Below are 26563 nucleotides of genomic sequence, written 5' to 3'. Positions count from 1 at the left end.
TCGAAGTGTTAATAAACGGACTTAATGTGGACTTATTTTACCATTTTCAACCTGGGAGGACCCTCAGGAGACAAGGTGGGGGGGCACCCCCCTCAGGCCGCCATGGCTGCGTGGGGCACGCCGGGACTTGTAGTCCACCCAGCAGACGTGACGGGCCGTGCGCGCCCCCCATTGGCTGCTGCCCGCGCGCGCGCCGGGCGCGCGGCGGAAGTGTCGCAGCCCGGCATGTGGGGCCGTTGGGCGGCGGCTTTGAACGGGCGGCGGGGCCGGGCGGGCCATGGAGGCGGCGGCGGCGGGCGGGCAGCGGGCGCTGCTGCGGCAGGTCGGGGACAGGGCGGGCAGCGGGCGCTGCTGCGGCAGGTCGGGGGCAGGGCGGGCGGCGGGCGCTGCTGCGGCAGGTCGGGGACAGGGCGGCGGGCGGGCAGCGGGCGCTGCTGCGGCAGGTCGGGGACAGGGCGGGCGGCGGGCGCTGCTGCGGCAGGTCGGGGACAGGGCGGGCAGCGGGCGCTGCTGCGGCAGGTCGGGGACAGGGCGGGCAGCGGGCGCTGCTGCGGCAGGTCGGGGACAGGGCGGGCAGCGGGCGCTGCTGCGGCAGGTCGGGGACACGGGCGGTGCTCCCCTCGGGCCCTGGGCTGGCGAGTGGCGGTGTGTCCCGGTGCCCCTTTACAGCTGTCTCTCCTCGGGCGCTAGGTTGGCGGGAGGTGCCGGTCCCCTCACGCTGCGCTCCCCTCAGGCGCTGGGCTGGCGGGTCCTGGTCTCTCCGGGCCCCCCCGGTCCCCTGACGCTGTCTCCCCGCAGGTGCTGGGCTGGCGAGTGGCCGCCGCCGTCACCTGGTCCGTGGTGCTGCTGCCCGTGTGCACCGCGGCCTTCATCGTCCTCAGCGGCCTCGACCCGCTGCACCCCGTGCGCTGGATCTCGAGTAGGTGCCCGCCCGTGTTTCCCGGTTTTACACTCGCGTATTTGTATTTATGTCTTTTTCTCCGCTCTGTGTTGTTTTGGGCTCGGTCCCACATAGCGGGAACTGACAGTGATATCAAGTGTTACACTTGCACTTTGTGTCCTGAATGGTGTTTAGGCTTTAAGAGTGTTTCTGTGTTACTTAAAACCACACTGCCCGTAGTCCTCCCTAGGCAGGAATAAGTGTTGCAAGTTCCTATCCCTCACAGAAAAAAAAAGTGGGGTAAGTGGCTTATTTGTCTCTCCCGAGTGTTCGGACACACTTCCCCTTCCACTCTGTGTAGCTGCTGTTTCCATAAAGAGCTTCGGTTTCCTCTATGGTACATGGAATCACAAGTGAAATTCCTGAGGCAACCACTCCACATGATGAGAATAACTTTCACTTGAGCATACACACCAAACACTGAGAGATGTTCAGCTGGGAGCTTGATACCTGTGATCACCGAGCTGCTCCAGGCAGAGAAACTTGATTTCTTTCCCCTTTTGCTGCTTTTGGGGTTTTGTATTTTCAGTCTGTAAGGAATTTCTTCCCTTTCTAGTGTGGCTGGATGGCTACAGCTTTTGCTGAATGAAGGGAAGCTGCTTTATATGAGCTATAGTTAACTCACATAGGAAGATTTTTTTTTTTTTAAACAAAACTCTGAGTGTTCAGTTATGGCAGTTAAAAGGGTGTAAAATATTTTCTGTGAAGTTTAAATATGATTTTATGCAGAAATGTGTGTCTGGGCAGATCTAGTGGGATTAGAGAGTCCATTGACCATTATTCCCCTTTAAGCTCTCACTGGATTATTGCTGATTTATGTGCTCTTTTCTGTTACTTAATGTGCCACTGCTGTGTTCCTGCAATCTCTTGAACATAATATTTTGGTTTTTTTTTTTTCAGATTCTTTCAGTGATTTGTATACTTCATATGTCATCTTTTGTATCTTCCTCATGTCTGTGGTGCTAATTGTAATAAGCATCTTCAACGTTGAATTTTATGCAGGTGGGTTGTGTAAACTGAACTGTCTTTTATGCTCTAATTAAATAGGATGAACATTTAAAGACATTTGGGTTTACATTCAATGTAGTTAATGTTGGTGGATTAGTTTTCCTTTTAAACTAATACAGACAATATGCAAAGATTATTTTTTAGTAAATCATCCCAAATTCCCATTGATTTCTTTACAATTTAGTGACTGATCCCAGCTATGAACAGTTCTTTGGTGACAATGCTAGAGTTATTTCTCTCTTTTTCTTTTTTTTTTTTTTAATGGAAGGCTTTATTAGTAAGAAGTGAAAATTTATTTTCTGCTTTATTTACAGTTGTGCCATCAATACCATGCTCTCGATTAGCCCTGATAGGAAAAATTATTCACCCTCAGCAAGTCATCCATTCTTTTGTTCATGCTGTGATGGGAATGCTGGTGGCTTGGTGTGCTACAGTTATGACAAAAGGCAGGTTCCAGTTTCTTGCTGTGTCCTGCACACCTTCAGAAAGGTAATTTTGTGTTTGTGTTTTAAAGATAAACAAAGAATTTTTATTATAAAATGTATTTACTGATAATTTCTTTCAAAAAACCCTAGAACTTGGGTAATCTAAAAAAAAAAAAAGTAATTATATGTTGATTTATCTTTATTAAAGAATAGAAAATACCACCTTAGTTCTGCATAGAGAAATAACTGGACCAGAAAAACTAAATTGCTGGGATTCTTAGTGGAAAGCTGAATGGTGACAAATGGGTTGTCACTTGAATTAAGTCTTGGTCTTATGGTTAATGGGACATATTTCATAAATGCTAGAAGCATCCTAAATGCATAAAGTACAAAAACAGGTGGTGGGATTCCTACTTTAGCAAAAATATACTGAAATACCACCACATGTACTGATCGGGAAAGCAAAGTCAAGCTTCTCCTTTGAACTTCCTAAGGCTTGAAAGAGTTTCTCTCTTTTGAACTCAGAATTAATTCTAAGTTTTCTGTTTTAGCCTAGATGATGCTGTTCCTCAGATGTGCCTAAACGAGTATCACCTCTTCTTTCTGCTTTCTGGAACTTTCTTGGGATACAGTTACAGCCTTTTCTATCTTATCAACAATATGAATTATTTGCCATTTCCAATCATACAGGTAAGAGCTTTAAACACCTTTGTAGGAGGACATGTCTAAGTAAACCAGTGATCAGAAAAAGCCTGGATAGTTTGTATATCTGACGATGGCAGTAGTGGTCTGTGGGCAGGCTTTCACTGATAGATGAAGTGTGCACTCAGCTTTAAGTGCCAGCAGTGCTCACCTTCCTCCTTCCTGCTCAGCTCCCTTCAAACGAGCACAGACATTGGGATGCTGTGACTGGAACATTTAGACTTTGACCTGTCTGATGTGTGTTAAAGGCTGGCTGAGGTGGCAGGGGAACTACAGCAAAGAGACAACATACGCTGGATATCAACTGGAGGCAACTGGATATCAACTCCTGGAACTGACAAGGGTCACCTAAAAGCTGAAAATCTTGAGAGTTTAAAAATAAAGAAAGGCATGTTATCATGCCTAGCTGTAACTAGGTACCAACTCAGATTAGATTAAATATGTGTTCTTTGGGGTTTTTTTCCTTTATGTTGCATTAGAGTTTATAGTGTCTTCCCTTGTGTATAGAGTCAATTTACTCCATCCTCCATTTTTTACTGCTACAAGTAGGAAAAAGGATGAGAACTAGAGATGATTATAAAATAGCAGGAAAGCTTGGGAGAATAAATAGTATGTGTAACAATTGGAATTGCCTTAAACTAATTTTTTAATTCATCTAGACTTCAATACTAAACTTTTGTTTGCTCATTTTTAGCAATACAAGTATCTACGTTTCAGAAGATCTTTGCCTCTCCTGATCAAACACAGTTGTGTGGAATCATTATATTTTGTTAGAAACTTCTTTGTTGCATATTACTTTTTTGGTAAGTGTTCCTGAAGTTTCCTTTTTTTTTTTTTATTCCTGTATTTCAGGCCTGTTATGCTGTTTTTCAGCCTTTCAGGTAACTTGCTGAAGACACGTAGACTTGTTTAAACAAATAGAGAGATCTGCAGGATGGCAGTTCTTGCAGCCTCACAGAAGTCTGTTTAGCATAAGAGAAATGTCTCTTTCCAAAGAGTTGAACACCTTCTATAAGAATTTTGATCACTGTGTTACTGCCTCTGGTGGTCTCTTCTGTGCAGGAAATCTCACTGTAGGCAGCAGTGAAATAACCTGTAATTGCTTGTAAATGGAGCAACCAAATTCTAATCAACTAATGGTTTACAATGTACATCAAGACCTGATGCTTTGGGCCTCTCTTTACATACCTGTCCTGATTTGTGCAAAGAGGTTATAAATCTGAAAACAGTGCAATTGAAAAAAGTTTTTGTCTGTAATTATATTCCCTTTTTCTTTAAATATTCCCTGATATATATAGATTAATAAACATCTCCATGCCTTGGGACTGCTCCCTTCACTGCCTGGCGTTGGAAGTGTAGTGTCACAGAGCTGAACCTGACACACCAGCAGTGGGCATGACTTCACTTCATATAATGTTGCTATGTTTTCCCTATTTTTTTAGGTAAAAACCAGCACTTTGGCTTTATTCTCAAGTGCCCTACATATTTTTTGGTGGGAGCTGGGGAGACAAAGGCAGGATGGCTCCCTCCCATATGAAAATGGCATTTTGTCTTTGCTGATGAAGATGTTTGCCTTGGACTTTCTAAAAATAAGGAATTCTTTATGTTATGGTTGTAATTATCCTCCTAAACAATGTCAAAATATGCAAGAATTATTTCCACTTTGTTTACATCGGGGATAAATTAGAAGTATGGAGGTTCTATATCAGTTTCCATTAAGTCTTTAAAACCACTTTGCTGCTGCCGGAGCTGTAGTGAAAATTAGTATTAAACTACTATTAACCCTCTTTTGTGAGTGAGAAAACACAATTAATACAGTGCTGAGAAGCTGGCAATAAAAGAGTAGGTCTAAATCCCTGTGTCTAGTTGCTGGCCTAAAGCCTTTTTTTCATTGTCTTGTTTCTATTTCTTGAAAAAAACACAAAAAACTCCTAAGGCAGATTGTTTCCTTGTCCATGTGTGTTACAAGACCAGTCTCTTGTCTCTGCATTAATTCTGGGTTTGTCTTCTTTTTGGCCTATTGAGTGTGTGTGTGTTGCAGCATCAGATTTGTTTCAGTGTTTCTTTTTGATTCCCTAGGTTATATCCCAAAGGTATGGATATGTACGACGATGGATCTTCATACAGACAGGTAGGTGGGACATTGTGCTGGAAGCTTGGAACATTGCTCCCAGCTCCCTCTGCTGAGGGGGTCCAGCTTAGCAGCTGCCTCTTTGTACCAGGACTTGGTTCCTTGCCTTCCCACACGGAATGTGGGGAGCGTTGGGTGCTTCTGAAATGGATCCAATAGGAACCAACAATCCTTTATGGGAACCATCTTGTCATTAAGATAGCAATTAAGAAATCCTCTGTTTCTTTCATCTCTGTAAGTCTCTAAAGTATTAGAAAGGCTAATCTCTCCAAATTGCGTATGTGTGTTGTATCTGCTCTTCTGTGATGTTTTTTCTATGAGGCATCTTTATTTTTATATGGCTTGTTTGTTTTAAAATAGGGAAGCTGGAATCTTAACACCTCAATTGACTAAAACTAAAATTGTAATCATTATTACTTATTTCATGTTTCTTTTCCTTAATTTCATTATTTTTCTTTATTTCATCAGTTACTGAAAAATCAAAGAACTGGTATTTCAAGCATATTTAAGAAATCATTTTTGAAAAAAAAAAAACTACTAAAATACTTGTAACTTCTTGGTTTTATCTCCAGTAAATTGCATCCTCTTGACACTCTGAGTGGCTTATTGGATGTCTCCTTGTTTTACCATACCTGGTTGTGTGGTGTGTTTCTTCTGATGACCTGGTACATTGCATGGTTGCTCTTCAAAATCTATGCTACAGAGGTTAGTACTTGTGACAGTGCTAAAGGTAGAACACTGGGGTTGCACTGATAATCCTTTCTTTCAAAAGCAGTTTTACAAGGAAATAACTTACTGAGAGTCCTTGAATTTTCACAGCATGCACTGCAGACAGTAACTGATAATCCAACAGTCAAGACAGTTCTGGGCATTAACTGACTTTCCCTTTCTCCTTAGAGCAGGACAAGCTAAGAAAACAATTAACTGTCTGTTTCCTGCAAGCTAAGCTCTAGAAAGCTCAAATTTAAGCAAACCCTCAAAGTACAGAGTTCTTCAAAGCAGAAACATGTTAATCTAATTAGGTCTGCAGTATTAAAATAGACTTCAGCAACCGTGGGAATTAAGACACTTGTGCTTTTTCATTCAACCATAAAGCTACAAATTAAAAGGGCTAAAAAAAGACCATTTAAATATATAAATATATAAATATATAATAAATTGTATTAGAGTCAATGTGAGACCTTGATTGAAGAGGAAGGGGGGGAAAGACAGTCTTGCCAACAAAGAATTGACTGATCTTTGTTTACAAATACAGATATTTCTTTGTAAGAATACAGAGGAAAAAAGTCCAACTTTTTTTTTTTTTTTTTCAGTGAAAGCTTGACTAGACTGCAGATAAAAAGGGGGGGAAAAGTGAGGTTTAAGTCCTGGATCAATGTGCAAAGCACTTCATGGAGTGAAATGGCATACAGTGCTGTTGGGATGTTAGCTTTAAAAAGGTCTAAGCATAACAACAGCTCTGAGGTGTTTCAAAGGGTAACAACTGAAGCACCAGTGAACACTGTCACTGTCTGTAATTGTTGTATTGCTTATAGAACTGGGGAAGACAAAAACATCCAGCTGGGAAGGTATAAAATGGACCTTGCCCTTTTGACCGTTGAACAAAACATTTGTTTATTCACATGATTTTAGGTTTTTTAATGAGCTAAAAAACTTCTAAAGCTGTTTATAAGTATTTGCATAGTGTTAATTGAAGTCATGAAAGAAATTTAGTCTATTTAAAGTCCATTTGTTAATGCTTTGAAAGCAATTGCTATCTCAAATTTAAATTTTGCAGTTGGAAACAGAGGAGAATAAAGCTATGATGTGTAAGATGAGTGCAGTAACATAAAACTAACAGTTAAATCTGTGCCCAAACTGAAACGTGTTAAATAGAATTAAAAAGTTGTGATGTTTGATACAATTCAAGCACTGCTATTCACATTTTAAATGTTGTAGTCACAGGAATTCTATTAAAACACAGGACATGAAAATTATGATGATAAAAATAAGAATTTTTTTGTTTGTCAGTGGAACAGTGCAAAAGAAGAATTTTAAAAATCTTTTCTTATTTGGTAAAAGAATGCTTAGTTCTTCACCAGTGGTTACCCAGGTCAAGACAGACATTGCAGTTCAGGTTTCAGTCTTGTTTTGGAAGATGGTATCACTAGTTTTTCACAGGTAAGTGGTTAGAGGAATTTCTTTCATAATGATATGATGCCCCTAGCTATGTATTCTGTGGCTACATGGAAGGTACTTTAAGATAAAAATATCTGAATTCTTCTGAGATTTTTCAATTTTAAACATAAGGAGTCAAGTCTTTTTGTTACATGTTAGAAATTCTAGGTCAGTTTACAGTGAATTGGAGCAGTGGATTATGTGCTTTTATATCTCAGCATTCACCTGACAAGTAACAGCTCAGGTGTGGTTTTTCATAAGGTTTTCTTGTGTTTTCCTCTGTATAACACAGCTTCTGATATTTGTATTTAGACTCATCATTTTCCTGTCCAGCCAACATTTGCTGAGGAGACAGACCAGTGCCTGCCTAAAATCTTAAACAGCAATCCTCCCCTCCTTATAAAGGTAATTGAACTCCCACCACCTTCCCTGCTGGCTGTGTGCTGAGGTGTTTGCCAGAGCACTCAGTCACATCTTCCAGGTACCAGTTCTGTTAACTGAGGTGCCAGTTCCTTGAAAAGCTGCCTCAGAACATTTACAAAGGCCGGTACACTTAATGGTGAAAATTTGTTTAGTAGTGACATCTGCTGGTGCTCACCACGCCATTACTGTAAGGATTCCTTTAGTTAGAGGGAAACATCTGTTTGCAACATGAGTGTATTGGTGTGTACTGTGAGTAAAGAAGAGGAATTTTGGTCTGTGGTAATCATTAATAGGACTTACTGATTGTAATACTTAAAAATTGGAGTCCTCATATAAGAAGTATTATGTAAATAAAGATAAGAGCTTTCTCCTGCACACGCAAAATCCACATTTATTGATTGTACAGATTTCTGGTAAGGCTGAAGATACAATAGGCTGCAATGCCTTTTTAAGCTTAGCTGTGTTATCAGAGGATGTGTGGAGAAGAGTTGAGCACAGCACAACTTATAATCTCAGATGTTACTAAAAACGCCTAATTTATGAGGGTCATGCATATTGTGCATGTTAATTATCACATGAAAAAGAGCGTTAGGTTGGTCCTGTAAGGCACTGACCCTAAAGCTGTAGTTGAGCTCTGGTTTGCAAAAACAGTTCTTTCCTTAGACTTTTTTGTGTCTTAGGCTCCTTCTGCCTGAACTGCTGAGATAAAAAATAGTGTTAGATCTTCTTGAACTCTTAAGAATTTCAGTGAAGTTCTCAGAAGCTCTTACCAACTCAGCAGCCACATCCAGAGCAGTTCTAGGAATTTGTCTCTCTTCTTTTCCTGTTTTATGGCTGGTTTTAGTCTGTGTGAACTCATTCTTTGGTAGTGATTGATTTTGTATGGGTAACTACATACTTTTTTAAGGAAATACACTGGACTTTGCATGCACTAAAACATTTTCCTCTCCTGTTAGTTTTTAGCCTTACAAGACTTGATGTTGCTTTCCCAGTACTCCCCCGTTCGACGACAGGAAGTCTTTAGCCTTAGTCAGCCAGGTAATTACAAAACCTATTTCATGTTGATTCTTTTCCTTTTTTAAAAATTGTTAGTCAAATGCTTTTATAAGTTATGCAATTTTGTGAGACCTCATCCCTTGTGGTGCCTTTTCCAAAAGGATGCTTAATTATCTACATTCGTATTGTTTCATCTACTAAACTCAAACAGTTCTGGTGTCTGATTTAAATGACAGCCATGAGGACATACAGGTTTAGGATATTGAAAGCAGGGCCCTCTTCACACTCCCAGTCAAATAGTCCAGATTGGATATTCAATCAGATGTGTATGAAAGCTGAATGTTGAGGTGTGAGTGAGGGGAAATCGGGCACAAATTGTGAGTTACCACTGGAGCCATGAGAGCAAACACTGGCTGTAATTTCAGTTAGTACACATGCCTTTTGCTATATTCAAAGATATGGCAGGGAAGGCCAATTAAAACTGTTTAGAAGCGTTCAGGAACTTTTTGTAACACCTTATCAGGAATTCTAGTGTTTGTTCTGCTTCAGACCTGTTTGCCCTCCCCATTGATATTACTTTGTTCATTACTTTGTTCAGTGATTTCAGATCAGATGGGCTGAACTGCCTGTGTTTCCTGCTTGCTTAGCAGGTTTCACTGAAATCTTTTTAGAGTTATCCATTGACAGGAGGATGGAATCTGTCCATGTTTTCATCTTCCTCTCAGAACAAACAAGCTGTCACAGTGGAAATGCCCTGTGGCGTTCTACAAACGGAGTAGTACTGTCACTGTGAAGCTCCTGCTGAGAGCACATGGGCACTGTCAGAACAGATACAAGAAGAGCAGCTGGGCTAAACCTTCCTTTTTGTGTGCATGTGTCAGGTGGGCACCCACACAACTGGACTGCAATATCAAGGGAGTGTTTGAGTCTTCTGAGTGATCTGACCCAGAGGCTGATCGCACAGCAGGAAGCTGCAGCAGCAAACGGGAGAGCAAAGCAGCCAGTGGGGGAGCTGAAAGTACCTCCACAGACCCCAGGTATGTGAGGAAATGCTCATACAGGTTTGTAAAGCATGAAAGTGAAGATAGATACGTGCGTACATTAGTCTTAGTTAAGCTATATGAGGAAAATGAGTCACAGGAATTTCTGGAAATAAATGCAAATAAGAAAGATTCTCTCCAAATTTCATTTTAGGTATTCTTGTTGAGATAATCTCAAAATAACTAGAAAACTTGAAAGAATATGTTTCCAGTTTGTTTACAAACTTGCTAAGAGATGCTTTGCAATTTGCATAACTGCTCTTATGATTAGTTTAAGATGGTAAAATTAGGTTTTGTTTATGTTTGTGTGATTCACTAATATCACTGTAGAATAAGAAAAGCCCAGTCTGACTCCTGAGCTGTGTGCAGCCTCCAAGCATATTGGATGTTTTACCTGCCAGACTTGGGCATCATTCCTGGCAGCAGAGCTGTGTTAGCACAAGGCTGCCAGGTAATGAAATCCCTTAGCAGGCAGTGCTCTGGGAACAGCAGGGACTGTTGGTATGTCAGGTGAATTTCTTCTGGTGCTGCTGTTCCTTGGATTTTGAGAGGGACATGCCTTTTCTTACATACCAAACTTGCCAAAGACTTGTCATTCTTCTATATGTAGCCTCTTCTCTACTACTTAATCCTAATAGCCCACTTTATGTGGATCTATACCAGGGTGTAGCAATGATGGCAGGCAAAAGGAGAAAAATAAATTCACAAGGATCCTTCTCATCACTTGCTGTTCTTAAACTGCTGAACTTGGAAAACACCCCATGCTTATGCTGATGTACTTCTTTGCAAGAACACAGCGGTAAAAATGTCCTATAATAAAAGCTCTGATGATACAGAAGTTGTTGAAATAGCAATGAAATAACAAACCTGTCTCTTATTTCATCTGTGCCAGCCTGTTGTCTCCATGCAGTGTGTTCTTTGTCATTAGGAGCTGTTGGGACAGAAGATGTGTCTTTCCAGTCACAGAGGTCTAACATTGTTCTCAGAGCCACCATGTCTCCACTGGTTAAACCCTCCCTAATGCCTCTGAAGACATCTCCTGGGTCTGACATTGCTTCACCCTTCAGCTCACCTGCTTTAAATTGCAAGAAGGGAGTTGTGGATGTAAACTCCCCTTGGCATGGACCGCTCCAAAGTCCCCTTGTTATGAGACGGGGACCAAAGCTGTGGACATCGGTTTCAGGTAGAGATTTTTCCACAGCACTGTCTTGTACCATAAGTGTGGTAGCCATGTTAATGGAGAGCTGTATTGTGAGGATAAAGTGACAGCAGCTAGTTTTTCTGAAGATACTGTGTTTTTTTCTTGTAGATCATCAAATGAATGGTTCCCACCATTCACCCTTCCCAGTGCTCTCTGCTGCAAAAGCTGGCAGCGAGGCAGTACAGCCCAAATTTATTTACACATGGCTTCAGAACAAGCAAGAACAGGTAGAGTAAAACTGCAGTGTATATATGGGGTGCACCTTGGGTATTATCTTTGGAAGAACTTCCCATTTTATAGAAGTATAGATACTTCCTTCTCCACCAGTTTACATAACACAGATCCTTCCCTCCCCTTATCCCCCAGTGCCTCTATACTGTGTGAAGATGGTAGGGTTGAGGAGGGCCAACTGTGCAGACCTTAGATAAATAGAGATGATAAGTTTAATCTTTTGTTCCTTTTCAGATAAAAAACTTCTTGTCTAGACGGGCACTGATAATGTATTTCTTCAGCAAGGTAAGGGTGATCCTGTGTTTGGGACTGAGCAGCAGGGACTAGAAATGCAGGAGCACTTGGGCTCTGCTGTGGCCTTTTGTACCTTGTCATAGAGTAATGGTTCTAAATCCTGTATTTTCATCTCAGGTTTTCCATAAGTACAACTTTGTACTTACTGTGAGTTTCATAAAAGGATTATCCCATACCTGTCTGTTCTGAGGGGAGGGACAGGACCCTATGGAATGTGTAATACCTTAATGAAACCTGCAGGTTCGGTGTAACTATTTATAAAGTGCACTCACAGCATCTCGGTTTCTTCTCAGCACCCAGAAGCCTCCATCCAGGCTGTCTTCTCTGATGCCCAAATGCATATCTGGGCTTTGGAAGGTAAGGAGTTTCCAGGTGATCCACTCTGTTCGTTCATGGAAAACTTTCTGGGCCTCTGTGCTTTATAAATATAACAGAAAAAAAGTCTTTGAAACCTTTTTGACAAAATCCCAACTGCATTTCAGACACCAACATGACTAAAGTCTAATTCACTTGTTAGTTTTGAGATCCCATGCAAGATCTCATACTTTATGTTCTGTAGAGATTCCTAAAGTTAGTTCTTTTGCTTCTCCCTCATGTGAAGCCATGTATCACTTTTACATTTTTCCACCAACAGATTTATGACTTCTTTTTACAGCAGCTTTTCTGACTAAAGGCTCTGAGTGCTCCTCTGTTAATCAGGGAGTTGAGGGAGGCACTCAGGTAGTAACTTAGCAAATAAACAGAAAAAGATGATCTGCAGAGAATCAAAACAATGACAATATGTGATTGCACTTTGAGATTTTGTTGTGTCTTGTGGAAAAAGGGAGCCAATGTGTTTTTAAAAATTTATTAAATATATAATCTCTCTTGGTTAATCAACCTCAAGCTGTAATACACCTATAAAACCAGTGACTGATTTAGTCCTTGAGCCAAAGCTGAGGTAGCTGTCAGTTGGCTGCAGTAAGTCCTGAAGAGCTCTACCACACTAGTAGATTCTTCAGGCAATGCCAGGATCTTTGTTACTGAATTCTCAACTTGTGAAGCATTAATTAGAGAAAAATTCTTTGTTGTTTTTTTTTATTTTAAAGGTCTGTCTCACTTGGTAGCAGCCTCCTTTACTGAAGACCAGTTTGGAGTTGTCCAAACTACACTGCCAGCTATCCTGAATACTTTACTGACTCTTCAGGAGGTAAAACTGTTAACTTTTCCTTACTGCAGGACAAGTTTAGGGGGAGTCTTGTTAATTTTACATTATGACCTTGCTGACTAACCATCACACTCAAGATGTTGCCACTGAAACAGCTCTTTTGCACTTCATCTGAACAAAACAGCTGGTTGTCACTGTGTGCACTATGAAACAGCTGAATAAAAACCCTGCTTGTTTTTTAAAATGTAGAAGGAGAAAGCATGGAATGTTTCAAATTAAAAAATGGTACTGTGTGCTTATTTCAGGGATGCAGAAATTACACTACTATACTTTATGCAGAGTTAGGACTGTATTTGGCTGTACACAATTCCTCGTGCAACATGGAGCACTTGGAGACATTGCAAACTCAGGAGATAAGATCTGTATGATGTTCCCTCTCATAATAATAAGACATTACTCTCAAGTCACTGATGTTTGTTCAATGTGTATTTTAAAAAAATCCAGATTTATTTCCAAGGTTGTGCGTGTCCTATTGACATAATCATTTTACGCTGTCCTAATGGACATTCTTGGAAAGAATTTAGAGGTTATTAAAGTTTTTCAGTGTAAGTCATCCATTCCAAGAACAGGCACAAGGGGGGGAAAAAAAGCCAATACCCTCACTTCTGAAAGAAACAAGTCATAATACAGGACGTAATTGTATTTCTACTGCAGCATGTGCTGTGCTTGGCAGTTAAGACTAGTAACAGAGAATCTTGGTTCTGTGTTCCTGTTGATGGCTGGGAAATGTTCATTCTCCAAAACATTCTTGTGTGTCTTGGTGGAATTTCTGGATGTTCACTTTCTTTTGTTTTATTTGACACAAACGTGTCAAATGGTTACATTATGAAATAACTGAACAGGTGACCTGATTTCATTTATGTTTTTCTCAATCAGGTTGTAGACAGACATTTCAAACTGCCACATGTTTCTAGCAAGCCTCCCCGGGTCTCAGGGAGCCTGGTGGACACATCCTACAAAACACTACGGTTTGCACTTAGAGCGTCTCTGAAGACAGCACTGTACCGGATAACTACTGTCTTTGGAGAGCACTTAAAGTAAGAAATTCCTCATGATTGCTTGCTTGTTGAATTTAGTTTAATTAATGTTATTGTAGAACCCGTGAAAAGGGAAGTTTGGGGAAAAAAAAAATCCCTTCAGGTCATTATTCTAACATAGTATTTTAGTATTGTTTTGATTTGTGGAACCTTAAAAAGTTCTTGTGTAGATATATGGTCCCGCTTAGAAATTTATTATTCATAGATTTCTGGGTAATTTTTCTTAGTGCCTTTTCACGAACTCTTTAGAAGCAGTTCATGAATACCACTCATTTAATAAATCTGAGCTGCTGAAAAGAAAATAAATCAAGTAGAGACAATTGTTCTGTAGGGAGAGAATCCTATGAAGGGTCCAAATAATGGAATTCCCTTGCTGCCTGGTCACCCAAAGGCTCTTTCTCAGCTACTGTCACAGCAGGCAGACTTTGATACTTGGCCTCTGAATATGTGGGACTGAAACTTCCTGCAGCATCTGCCCATCTCTCCCTGTGGGCATGAAATGTCCCTCAGTTTGGAAGTGCTCGATATACAGGAGAGATCATTTTAAGAGATTTCTTTCTTGCTTAAGTCATCCTTGCAAGTTAATCAGTTGCTCTGTGTGTTTAAAGGTAAGTAAATGGACAAGGTGTCCTGGGACAGGTGTCTTTTAGTAGTAGGAGGAGAATTGACAGTTTTAAGGGTTAATACACTTCTTTGACTTGGAACATAGGTTTTTCATACAGCTGGGTTTTCTAAAATTTAGCTTCAGTGTAATTGATTTCAATGTACTCAATTTTGGCATGAGGCTTTATTTTTGTGGTGTATTACACTTAATGTAAAATGTTCTGCTTTTGTTTTTAGTGCAGTGCAAGTGTCTACAGAACATAAGAAAAGACTTCAGCAATTCTTGGAATACAAAGAATAAATAACAGATTTTGATGCAGCTACGGTTGGGTTTTTCCAAGACTCTTGCTAAGAAGAAAGTGAGACTAATGAGTCTTTTTATTTTGTCTTTTTGGAGAAGCACATGGAAGTACAAGTTGCAGAACAAAACTTTTAGAACTGTAGAAGAGCTCTTAGGGGGGGTTGGATCTTCTTTTGTATAATAAAACTTGTAAAATTCATCTTGCCTTCTTTTAATGTCACAAACGAGAAAGTGCCAGTTCTTCTGGGTAAGGCAATGACATTTGAGATTACCAGAGTTACTTTGACACTCAGATCTTTCATTATTTTTCACACTGTGTTCTTTCCCTACCCTTTCTGTTAAATGGCTGAGCAGAGATTTACATAGATACTTAGTGTGCTTAAGTGCTTCATAAATTTAGTTGATAACACTTTTAGTGCAGATCAAGTGTGTAGTTTAGGAGTAGGAAACAGATGTGCCCAGGAATAAAATGTGCTGCTCTTCTGTAAGCTGGAAATACTCCTTCAGAGTAGAAAAGTCTGCAGAAAGGCATTATTAACACACAAATACTGCTTGAAAACTTAAAGATTTTATCTTTAAGGTGACCTAGAAAACTAAGTTCTGATCTATGCTGAAACATAGAGGAAACATTACTGCATTTAATAAAACTCCCAAGCAGGGGGGTAGGAAGGATGTTTGCATCATAGCCAAATTTTTTAAAATAGCATATATTACTGGTGAAAAGTATTACTTTTTAAAAGCTTTTATTTGAAAACCTGTCCCAAATAATTTGCAAATTAACTACTCAGTTTTTAAACAGTCTCCAGTTCCTCTGATATCTATACTAGAAAATGTGTATGTGGAGTATGAAGGTGAGAACAGTGAGCTAAATGGTCTTGCAAATTAATTTAGTGTGATAAAGGGAAACAGTATTATAATTTTCTTTCCATTCTCTTCAGTGCTGTTAGTCATATGGGTTTTATTGTGGTGGTGTTTTGTTTATAGAGGAGCCAAGACCCGAAGATGGCCCTGGTGTCAGCTATGATGATGTGATAAAATGGCCAGCTCACAGTGAGTGGCTGTGTAGTAATAACCCTTTAGGGTAAAAGAGAAAACCCCCAATCTCCACTGAGACCTGCATATTGCTTTCTTCAGTACAGAGACAGGTAATTTTCTTGTAGTGCAGACACTGCAGGTGTTAAGTTTGATAGTGGAAATAAGAACTGTATTGTTCTTTTTGTATTGAGATGGCTCACAGCAAACACACAAGGTGATGGACAGCCTTCCACTGTATTCAAAGGTTAAGCTTAAAGTCTCTTAAAGTTTTGCCAAGCTCAGCTTCTGTCACAGGTTTGATTATTATTTCAAAGCCTTTTGCCTGCCTGCCTTATTAAATAATTTAATTTGCTTATTTTCTGGCATTGCAAAGTGCACCTGGAATTAAATGTTGCTTTAGCTGATACCTCAGGTGTAACTGTTGACTCAAATACTGCAGCTGAAAGTTTCCATGAAATTTTATCACACTTTTAAACAGGTTCAATATTATTGCTGTGGTATCTTCTGCAACAGTCCCACAACTATAAGCTGCAAATTGTAATTAACAGTGTTAAGAGTTGTCAGCAGCAGGCTTAAAATGGAGATGACATTTTTGATGCCAGAGTGGTTGAGGTCTGTCCTCCTCATGTTGCAACAAGAGATTTGCACGACATCTGCTAATGTGTGTGATTCATGGTGTTCTCTGTATGGCAGAAGAGCTTTCAAAAGCTGATTGCTTTGTGGTTTCTTTAAAAGCTCCAATTCTTAAAGAGCTGAAGACTTCTTTTTTTTTTTTAAACCTTTACTTAAAAGTGCATCTTTCAATTCATCAGCATGAGCTACTGTTAAGTGTACAGGAATAAAAAGTGTATGTTAGGTGGTGCCCTCTGAAGAGGCAGTAACGGGCTCACACAACGCAAACAGGGATAACATCTTATTCTAGTTTTGGCTTTGGGAATAATTATAATCCCCTGGCAAACTGCTGGTGTTTCAAGTCCTTTTGTATAGTTCTGTCTTAACATGAAAAGAATCAGTCTGTGAAGCCTCTGTGAGGTAGGGGAAGAGTCTCTTGAGTTCAGTTCTGCATTCTGGGTAATGAGGAAAAAAATACAGCCTTTTTACTGCTGGTTTCTATGGAACTGCAGTTAAACTGGATCCCTCAAGCCTGGTAATATTTCTCATCTGTTTAATCATCTCAAAGCTGAACTGCACCTTGTTGCTGGATTGCCTGCTGCATGCACAAGTGAAACAGCATTCTGGCAACCTTGTGAACAACCTGCCTCTCCCATAGGTGAGCTGCATTCAAGAGTACCTCAAATTATTTCCACTGCAGCTGTGGAGAGGTACAAGGTTGATGGTTCAGACCTGTGTTCCTGCTACAATAGAGTAATGAAATACAGGCTTTAGCTCTTAGGCAATCCGTTATAAGTCTGAAAAAAACCCTGTATATCCTGCTTAGTTTACTGAGCTAGAGCTTTGGAATTCAGCCTGTGGGTGGACAAATGCAGTGGCCCTGATCCTTGGAGCTGTTGCATGCTGCTGTATCCACAGGAGCACTCTGCCACTTCGGAGACCTGTCCCTGTGCCAGTGGTGGCTCTGGGCCTGAATGCCCCCTTGAAATGAAGTGGTTTTGATTCTGTTGCTTGTGCTGTGAACAGAGGCTGCATTGTGTGTGCTGTGCTCGGTGTCCCCGGGCCTGGAGCAGCCATCTTCCCACCTGCCAATGCCTACGGCTCCGAGGGTGTCCAGCTGCGGCCGTGCAAATGCCAGCCTCTTGCTGATGAATTTTCTGGTACCTGTTTGGTCACAGGCAAGTGGAGCAGGCTGTGGGCTGTGTGCATGCCAGACCTCTCCCAGCTCCTGCCAGTGGCCACCTCTGGGATGGGAGCTCCGTGTGAGGTGAGTGCCTGATGCTCTGAGGGGCTGGGTGAATGTGACTGCAGATGAGGTGGCCCCAGGAGCACCCTTGGCTGTGGAGGAGCTTCTTGCCATGTGCAGTGCTGTCCCCTTTCCCCAGGGGATGAATGATGGCAGCTTGCAGTGCTTTCCCTGTTCAAGCAGGTGTATTGCAGCTGCAGGGCTTCACCTGCCCATGGCAGCCAGGCTCCTACTTCTCCCATCCCTACCTACAAAGATGCAATAAAAAACATAAAGGTCTGTGTGGAATCATCATGGACACTGCAAACAGAGGACCCTCCTCACTCCCCATGTACCTTTCTCCCGCTGTGGTCTTTGGTATTTTTCATCACCAGTACGGTGTTCGTGTATTTGCTGTGTGGATCAAATGCCTTTGGGTGCTGCAGACAGAGCTGGAATGTGGCTTTGCCAGGCTCTTGTGTTGTAAGGGGATGTTCTCGCATTAGAACGTTGCCTTCCCTTGCTGCAGGCTCCTGGTGGAGCTTTGCATTGGGCAGCCTGGCTTTGGACAAACCTGTTGTATAAACAAATGGTGCAGCTCCCTTGTGTCTGAGAAACAACCTGAAAAAGAACAAAACCTGCACGATCCTGATTTCAGAAAACAAAAAATAATCTAGAGAAGACCTCACCTTCCTGTCCTTGCAAAAATCTCAGGACTATGATAGAGCTAATCATGCAGGAGACAGATGAATATGGTATTTCTGGAGCCTGCCATGAGAACAAAACACAAATTCCAGTGGGAATAGTTCCCTGGGTGGCCTGCTGGATCCACTGGCTGATTCTTTGAATAGGTGGTGGTGGTACAGGAGTTCCCTCCTTTTTTCTATTTTTTATCACCCTAAAGAGTCAGTTCTTACAGTCAGAATTTCAGAGAAAACTATGGCCTAAGCACATGTGTGTACTCATGCAACCAGCAAATAACCAGTGCTGAGAGTACTTTAGGTTCCTCTCCTGCCCCTGCCCAAAATGCACAAAAAATTCCAGGCTTTGCCTTTCACTTCTTGAATAACTCAACTTTTAAATCTGACTACTAAAACACAGGGCTGGGGTGGGCTGTTGTATTTAACTGCATCTTGTCTGAGAAGGTATGACAGGAGCCCTGGAGGGAATTTTGAAGGAACTGGGAGCGGGATTGTATAGCTTTCTGTGAATCAAAGATTGTTGAGAGTTATATGCAGGCATCATTCTCCTCTCAGCTCAGCAAGTTCCCGTTGTAGGCTTACTAATGTTAGAAGGTTCAGCTCAAGAGACAGGCTGGGTGCCGCCTCCAGGGCAGGCTTTGAGGACCAGGGAGATGGGGCAGCAGCTTTGTAAACCACTGGGTTCCCTGCCTATTCATGGGCAGAGGGCACTGCTGAGGGCAGGTTTGGGGAAGCACTGGGCTGTGGACCTTGTCAGTGGTGGTACAAAGTTTTGGGCTGAGCACAGGGCTGCAGCTCAAAGCTGGGTACTGAGGGACTGTTGTCTTTGCAGATGTTGGCAGTCAGTTCTGAGACGGCTTTATCAGCAACCACAGAGTGCTGAAGGAAGAGAAAGTCCACTCTGGTGGTTAGTGCAAGCTGAACACTGCCAGGTAAATTGGTTTGTCCTTTCTGTGTCCTGCACAGAGATCCTGTACAGCACTTCAGCTCTTCACAAGCGCTACTTTGCAAGTCTCCCAGATTCCGCATGCTCTGTTTGGAACACCAAGGGTTGAGTTTGATGGAACTGGAAATGTGTTTTACCACAGACAAGGATGGGAAATGCTAAATGGAGCAAGGGGTAAGGGAAGCATTTCGTTTTTATCACAAGTTTAGCACTCAAAATGAAGATTTTGGCTTCTGGGCCTCTGTTGTAAAATGAGGCTTAGCCCAACTCCACCGTCTCTCACCTCCAGTGATGATAACAAAACATTTGTGTCCAAATCAGTAGGCTGCTGCAGTGATGGACACCAAAGAAATGCCCTGGAGTAAATGAACTGTATTCTGCGCAGGGCTTGGCTGATGTGCAGTAAATACATTCCATGTGTGGCCCAGACACTGTGCCAATGAAGAGAAAACAGAAAGAAGAGTGACTAGCTGCTCGTTCAGCAATCACTGTCTCCAGTGCACTGAATATATGGAGCCCCAGGCAAAATAACTGGGAGCCATGTTATAGCACCAGTTCTGTAACTCATTTAGAGTAGGCATGAGACGAGTTTGTACCAGCAATTCTAGTCCTGGCATGTCCCAGTGCCAAGGATTAGATTTTACAAACTAAAGATTCCTCAGCTGTGCTGTTTTGTGGGGGGGTTTGTTTGTTTGCTTGTTTATGACTGAAGTTTATTTTACTACTTAGGTTGTGTAGACATGGTGTGAGAAGGGATTTACTTAGAGAATGATGCAGAGAAATAGTAGAGATGAATGTTTGAGGAAGGTAACTGCAGGTGTAACAACCACGTCCTGAATGGAGGCTGGTTGGACCCTTTTCTAGAATTATTTTCCTCAAAGTTGACTGGAATGATCTGTCAGTTAACTGGGGAGGCAGGAGGGATCTGTAGTGTTACAGTGGCTTTTGGAGATGCTTGTCATTTCTCGCAGTCTCTGCAAGACAAAGTGGCATTCAAGATTACTGTATGGTTTTCCCAAAATATACTATTGAAAAGAGGCTTGTTTATAAAAGATAAGTCAGAGTGATCTGAGGAATTTCTTTTTTCTAACTATAAGAGCCATAAACAAATCTGTAAGTTATGAGGCAATAGTTGAGTATGTTGCTAGATAATGTGTGGTCAGTTTGACCCTGCTGCCTCAATTTAGGAGGTCATTTTCAAACCACTATAAAGAAGGGCTTTGTGCTGCCTTAAAGGGATATAGGCAATCTCTAAGAAACGGGCACACTCACAGACACAATCCCTTTGGCTCAGATTTTGTTTGGTTGCTTCTCTTTTATTATCTGTAGTGCAGTAAATGAAAATAAAAACAAGTCTGGACTTGGCATGCCTTTGTAAATAAATGTTTTGTGTAAATTGACAGCTAGTTTGTGACCAGGTTATTTATAAGCAAGTTTGCTATTCTCCTACCAGAGAGCCTGTTTTGCCCTATATTAACAGAATACTTAGGGTAACACCTCCCACCTCTGTCTGCACTGCAGCAGTTACACAAATTTCTTACAATTTCAATTGTGTCCCTTTAAAATTTCATTTTGTTGCCTGCTGGAATAGAAGATTTCAATATATGAATTAGAGATTAACACTTCACCTCTGCTTGTTTGCTCTGCACAGCTCACCTTACCTGTATCCGTTCTGCTTCATTCCTCTCCTCCCACAGAAGTGCTGGGGGAACTGGAGGTTTCAGCTGCTCCGAGTTTCTCGAAGATCCGGTTTGTGACGAGGCACAGCACAGCAGTTACAGCCATGGGTTCCTGGTAAAGGTAAAGAGCACACTGGGAAGGCTGGATTTGGTGAACTGGAGTCCCCTTCGTGCAATGTCCTTTCCTCCCTCCTGTGTATTGAGCTCTCAGGGCGGGACAGCTGTGCCTCTGCCTGTGCAGCTGTGAACACAGAGCCGGGAGGCTGCGTGTCTGCAAAAGCACCTGTAGACCCTGTGAACACTGTTGTGGCACTGACCTGATTGTGGCTGGTGTCAGCAAGGAAAAACTGATGTATCAGACCTTTTTAAACTTGTTCTCCTTACTGGTACAATTTCACCCCAGCCTGAGCTGGCCTTAGCCTACTACCCGATTTTCTTTCTTTGGTCACCAACTAGGGGTGAATGGGCAGATGGGCAAGTCTCTGGTTACTTATCAAGTGGGTGTCCTGCCCTCGTGACCTAGTCAGAGGGTATTCAGGCAAGCAGCTGCATTCTTCTGAAATTGCAACCTCACCTTTCATAACTGATTTGAAATGAAGCAAGCCCCAGGGACTAGTTTCAGGGACTGAAGATGGCCTGTCTTCCACAGCTGGAAGGTCTGCTTTGGTGATGGTGACTTCACTAACAAAGGAAAGAGAAAACTGGGCTGTGGGCCATGTTATGACCCATGATCACAGCCCTTGACAACCAGGACTGTTGAATAAAAAGGCTAAGATGGGGAAATCTTCCCCTCGTTCTCCTAAAGGGAGAGTATTGCTGTCATGGAGAGAGAGGCCAATGGCTGGTTTTCACAAGGACACAAAGAGAGGAGACACCCATCTTTTTCATGGATGTAGTGACAACATTGGGTGAATCAGTGTTTGCTGTACAGCTTGTGCATTCAACAAAGTCATGCTGACCCAGGGCATAAAACAGTCTTAGCAGCCACGATTGCACTTGCTTGGCCTTTGTTCCAGAACCAAAACATATGAAGTGTCTTCTGATTCATCAGGGAGAGAAAGGGGACCGCTTAACTCTTCCATTAGTAGTTATTCAAGGAGCACTTGCTTCTCCCACACTTGTTCCTTTCACATCTGTGGATTTGGCAGAGGAGCCAAGTCACTGCTTTGGAACACCTGTAGGAGTCAAATCTCTATCAGACACATCCAGGTCTGCAGGAGGATGTCCCTCCACCACCAGTTTCTCTTGCTCAGACCCAGGGATGGGCATCCCCAGCTGCACAGTCCCAGCAAAGACAGGGCAGCTGCCAAATGCCTCACCTGAACCTGAGGTAACAGTGGTGAGAATCTGTGGGGCCTCATTTCCTACGGGAGCAACGTGGGTACCTGCAGCCTGAGCCATGAGGTCTGCATCTCTGGGAGATGATCTGCCACAGGGAATTCATCTCGCTGTGAGGGGCCTTCACCCTATGTGCTGTTGGAGCTTGGAGCTCTGATGTGCTTCAGTCCAAAGCCTTCCTGGCTTTTAGAGGGTGCCCAGAATACCGAGGAGGCTCCGTGCCCGTTCCTGCCCGCAGAGCAGCCCAGCCCTGGGCGATTGCTGAGCCAGTGGCGGCACCTGCCGGTATTTTGCGGGAATATTCTGGATATTGGTACTGGTGAAAAAAAGAAATAAACAGTGGTTCAGACGGCCCCAGGTAGAAAACGCAGAGTGATGTGGGTTAACGAGCTGTCCTTTTTCCTGCCTGCTGTGGGAAAATCCCTAACCACAGAAGAAAATCCCTCTAGGAAGGTACCCAATATATTAAAAACTACCCGTTTTCTAGGAAACCTCTCTAGTTCAGATATTTGGGCAGTGTGTATTAATATAGCTGTAATAATTTGAACAAGATGAGCCCATGTTCAGAATCCATCTCAACACTATTTTTTTCCTGCACTGGAAGCAGCAGGATTACACTTGGTTACACTGTGTTCTGGAATAATATTTCCTTCAGTAAATTTTACTGCCTCTTCACATCAACTGAGGTTTAGACTGTTGCCACAGTGTATTTGTGTCTTAAATAATTACTGCTTCTGGTAGCACTGCCAGGTGCTTTTAGCATTTCCAAATTGAAGAGAAAGAACAGCTCGGTCCTGAGAACCCCAGGAACAGAGGGGACTGGGGAATGGGGGACGTAGGTTAGCAGAGCACTGAGAGGTGGTTGTAGAGTACAACCACACAGTGACAACAGACACTGAAAATTTTTACACTGGTGCTATCCTGGAGATCTATAAAAACATTCCAATTCAGTATTTGTACCACCAAGTTGATATTTAGTTTCCTATAGACTTAAGGTCAGGATTTCTCCCTTTTTGTAGCTTCTTGTTCTCACTGAGATATTCTGAGGGGATTTACTCATTTTTAACCACATTTGACAGAGAGCTATTAACAATTTAAGATATGACTTTACAGAAAAAAAAGACCCTATTACTGCCATTGTTGAAGGGAAAGGCTGGCAAGCTCCTTCTTTGGTAGACCTCAGGGCATCCACACTGGGCAGGAATGAGGAGAGGCATTGCAAATGAGACTCATTAGTACTGGTGCTCCCAGAACTGCTTGTTCCATCTCAAGATCTTGTGTCTTTTATGGAGAGTTGCCTCCCTCCCACTAAATCCACAACACTCATAGCATTTGCCAAGAAAAAGTCATGCCCTCCTGTCCTGACCGTTCCTGTACTCCGCAGGGTGAAAGATATTATTAAGGGTCTGGATAATACTGCGAGTGAGGCATTCTGTGCAGCATCTGTGCTACAAGAAGATGAAGATCTTGTCTCACTGCGGGACGCTCCTCAGGAGGGGTGTAGCAAGATGCCAGTTCAGTAGCTGTCCCTCCTCCTTGTGCTAAATCTCCCAAGCCTCTCCTTTAGGTTTGCTGCGAACAAGCAAGATTTCCAGCCAGCTGTCTGTCTGATTTACACCCATGTAAATCAGGGCTGACTCCGAATCACTGCTATCTTTGAACTGTCCTGGTGTGTTACAGACCTGCTGTGCTGCACCTGTGCTGACAGCAGCATGCAGGGCAACAGGGTGCAGACACCCCCGAGCCAGAAAACTGTGGGCTGGTAAAGCTTGCTGGTGCAAAGCTGCACATCATGGCTCAGCCTGCATTTGCTTGGAACCAGGCCCAAGCTAATAAACCCAACTAGATTGCTTCCAGATCCGAGCTGGCCCAGGAGGAGCCAGCGCAAATGTCACTGTGCTGTGGTGCTTGCTCTGAGCTAGTTTAATTGTCTCTGCTGGCATGGGCCAGCTCCTGCACCTGTAGGGCAGGAAGGGAGTGATGCATGGCCACTTTTTACAGAAGCACTGAGTGCACCTGGAACTGCGTCATCGGGGAGATGTCTTGGCCAGGTTGTACCCACCTCTGACCCATCTCCTGCTTCCCGGGCCCATGCCCTTGGCAAGGCTTTGCTCTCTCCCGCTGCTCCTCCGTGACATGTTGCAGAGCGGCTGTGGCTTTCGCACACGAGTTGTTTATAGGGCGCTGCCGGCGGCTCCGCGGCGGGGCGGCTGGTGGTGCCCACGAGGTTGTGTGCCCGGGGCCGGGGCCGCCGGACCCCGAGCGGGGTGTCAGGGGTCAGGAACCCCCGCACGCGTGGGCAGAGGGGAAGGATCCAGGCCTATGGCAGAGGGAAGGGAAATCACAGACCTCTCGGGAGACAAGTGTAGGAGCAGAGGGAGCTCTCCCCGCCGGGGCGGGCACCGGGAAGGTGCGGGCCCCGGTGCGCAGGGAGCGCTGACCCTCTGCCGCCGCCCGCGGCAAGCACGGGGTGCCCACCCACCCCCTGCCGCTTTCCGTGAGGGGCGGCCGGGCCGGGCCCGCGGGCGGACCCCGCTGTCAATGCCCCGAGGGGCGGCCCCGGCGGCACAGCCCTCCCCCTGCCCGCCCCGGCTGGCCCCGCCGCCGCGCCAGGGTAATGGCCCGGGCCGCCTGCGCTCTGGCAGCCGGCCCTGAGGCGGGGGAGCGGGGCTGAGCCCATGCGCCCGGCGCGGCGGCGGGACCCGGCGGGCAGCGCGTCCCCCCGGGCGGCCCCTCCCAGGTAGGAGCGCGGGGGCGCGGCTGTCACCGCGCCCGCCTGCGCTCTCCCCCCTCTCCCTCCCTGCGGGGCCGGTGACACGGGGGCCGCGGCGAGCCCGGCGGTGGCGAACCCGCCCTGCCGCCGCGTCCGCGGTTGCCGGGGCGGCCGCTGTTCGGATGCCTCAGCTGAAAGGCATCGGCCTCCGCGCAGCTGGCCCGTGTGCCGGACCCCCTCCCCGCCCCTCCGGCGGCGCTCGCCTTCCCGGGAGCGGCTCCGAGCTGCCCGGCGGTGTTGCCTAGAGAGGGAGCGAAGCCGACGCGCGGCGCCGGCCGCCCCGTCCCTCACAGACGAGCCACCGCCGGGGTCCGAGCGCGCCGGGTCTCCGCCGTCCGGCCGGTGTGTGTGAGAGAGAGCGCGGGCGGGGGCTGAGGCGGGCGGGCTGCGGGGCGGGGGTGCGGGCTGCGGGCTGAGCCTGTCCCCGCACGGGCGGCGGTTACCGGCCGTTGGGGCGCGGGGCTGAGGCGGGAGCGGCGGGCTGAGGGCTGAAGGCTGGGGCAGCCCGCGCTGACAGCCCGTGTGCCGCTCGGTGCAGGACAGCCCGCGGACATGCACTCTGAGCTCGCCGCGGGGCAGAAAGGCGGCAGCGCCCGCTTCGAGCTGACCGACAAATGCCAGGGAGCGCCCCAGAAGGATCTGCCGCGGGCGACTCGTCCCAGCGCTGCTAAAGCCCACCTGAGTCCTCAGATGTCCTTTAAAGTGTCTGTCAGCAACGGCGGTGACCACGCGGAGCCTCAGCAGAGCCCCCCTGAAATGTCAGCACCTCTGCTAGATTTCATCCCCAAGCGACCCAGCATATTCGAGAGGATCCCGATTCTGCCGAGGGCGCAGGAGCTGCGATGCGCTAGAGGCTCTAAAGATTATTTCCAGCAGCAGAAACATCAGAGCGCGAAGGGTGAGTTTAAAAATGCGTGAACTGAACACTATCACCACCAAAAAACTGTTCACCACACAAATAAAAACGCGTAACAACCCTCTGTCCCACCTTCTTTCTGGTCTTCAAGGTGTTTTCTAACTTGTAATATCACTTCAGGCTTTGAAAGTTTTGTTTTTCTGTGCACCTTGGAGGCACAGGATAAACCAGAGCGTTCTTTGACAGTGTGAAGCTGAGTGTTTCTTAAAAAAAATCTCAAGACAAGCATCTTTTTTTAGTTCTCCTGAGCAAATGCTGCTCGTTCAGTCGCGTCTCAGAGGTGGTTGTTTTGGGGATGGTGCTGAAGACTGGGCTGGTCTGTCCTGTGCCAGAGTGTGAGTGTGGGGTGTTTGTTTGTGAGCATGCCTGGCTAACAATAAATGCCTGGTTCTTATTCAGCAGTTTCACCACGGTTGCTTGGGTTAATAGTTTGTATTTCAAGGAGGTGTTACAAATGCTGGGTTCAGGCAGTGAATCCTCAAACTTGGGAATTCCTGGTGCCTGAAAGCTCAAATTCTGCTACTTAACAAGTGCCTGATTTTTCATTTTATCCATTGCTAAGTGGCACTGAAGTTAGGTTAGGAATTGCCCACTAAAAATATATTAATTACTTTTTTGAGCTAGTACTTGTTAATTAAGCTG

The 26563-nt window shown here is 44.3% G+C and overlaps 2 protein-coding genes and 1 long non-coding RNA gene across 4 annotated transcripts in view; 2 read left to right on the top strand and 1 right to left on the bottom strand.

Moving 5' to 3' along the window:
- The first annotated feature begins 228 nt into the window (after positions 1-228).
- NDC1 (NDC1 transmembrane nucleoporin) lies at positions 229-14891 on the top strand. The gene is made up of 18 exons (XM_050307577.1): positions 229-322; positions 799-919; positions 1841-1942; positions 2263-2437; positions 2925-3063; positions 3770-3878; positions 5155-5206; positions 5779-5911; positions 7676-7768; positions 8743-8824; positions 9664-9819; positions 10751-11005; positions 11132-11250; positions 11489-11539; positions 11842-11905; positions 12637-12737; positions 13632-13792; positions 14633-14891. Exons 1-18 carry the CDS (start codon positions 278-280, stop codon positions 14694-14696), a joined length of 2022 nt encoding a protein of 673 aa, XP_050163534.1. The 5' UTR covers positions 229-277; the 3' UTR covers positions 14697-14891.
- LOC126635892 (uncharacterized) lies at positions 11905-24368 on the bottom strand. The gene is made up of 3 exons (XR_007627824.1): positions 24295-24368; positions 20877-21006; positions 11905-11965 (listed from the first exon to the last, which is right to left on the bottom strand). It is a non-coding gene; the product is annotated as an uncharacterized LOC126635892 (long non-coding RNA).
- An 860-nt stretch (positions 24369-25228) lies between these two features.
- The window catches only part of GLIS1 (GLIS family zinc finger 1), a 180375-nt gene continuing 179040 nt past the window's right edge, over positions 25229-26563 (top strand). For both annotated transcript variants that reach the window (XM_050307576.1, XM_050307575.1), the window contains exons 1-2: positions 25229-25347; positions 25544-25903. In XM_050307576.1, the coding sequence (XP_050163533.1) occupies positions 25558-25903 (346 nt within the window). In that variant the 5' untranslated portion in view covers positions 25229-25347; positions 25544-25557. The remainder of the gene's footprint in view (positions 25348-25543; positions 25904-26563) is intronic.

The sequence above is a fragment of the Myiozetetes cayanensis genome, unplaced genomic scaffold, assembly GCF_022539395.1.
Source record: "Myiozetetes cayanensis isolate MyiCay16 unplaced genomic scaffold, myiCay2020 scf12, whole genome shotgun sequence".
Taxonomy (NCBI): domain Eukaryota; kingdom Metazoa; phylum Chordata; class Aves; order Passeriformes; family Tyrannidae; genus Myiozetetes; species Myiozetetes cayanensis.
This window is presented reverse-complemented; position numbering and strand designations above follow the sequence as displayed.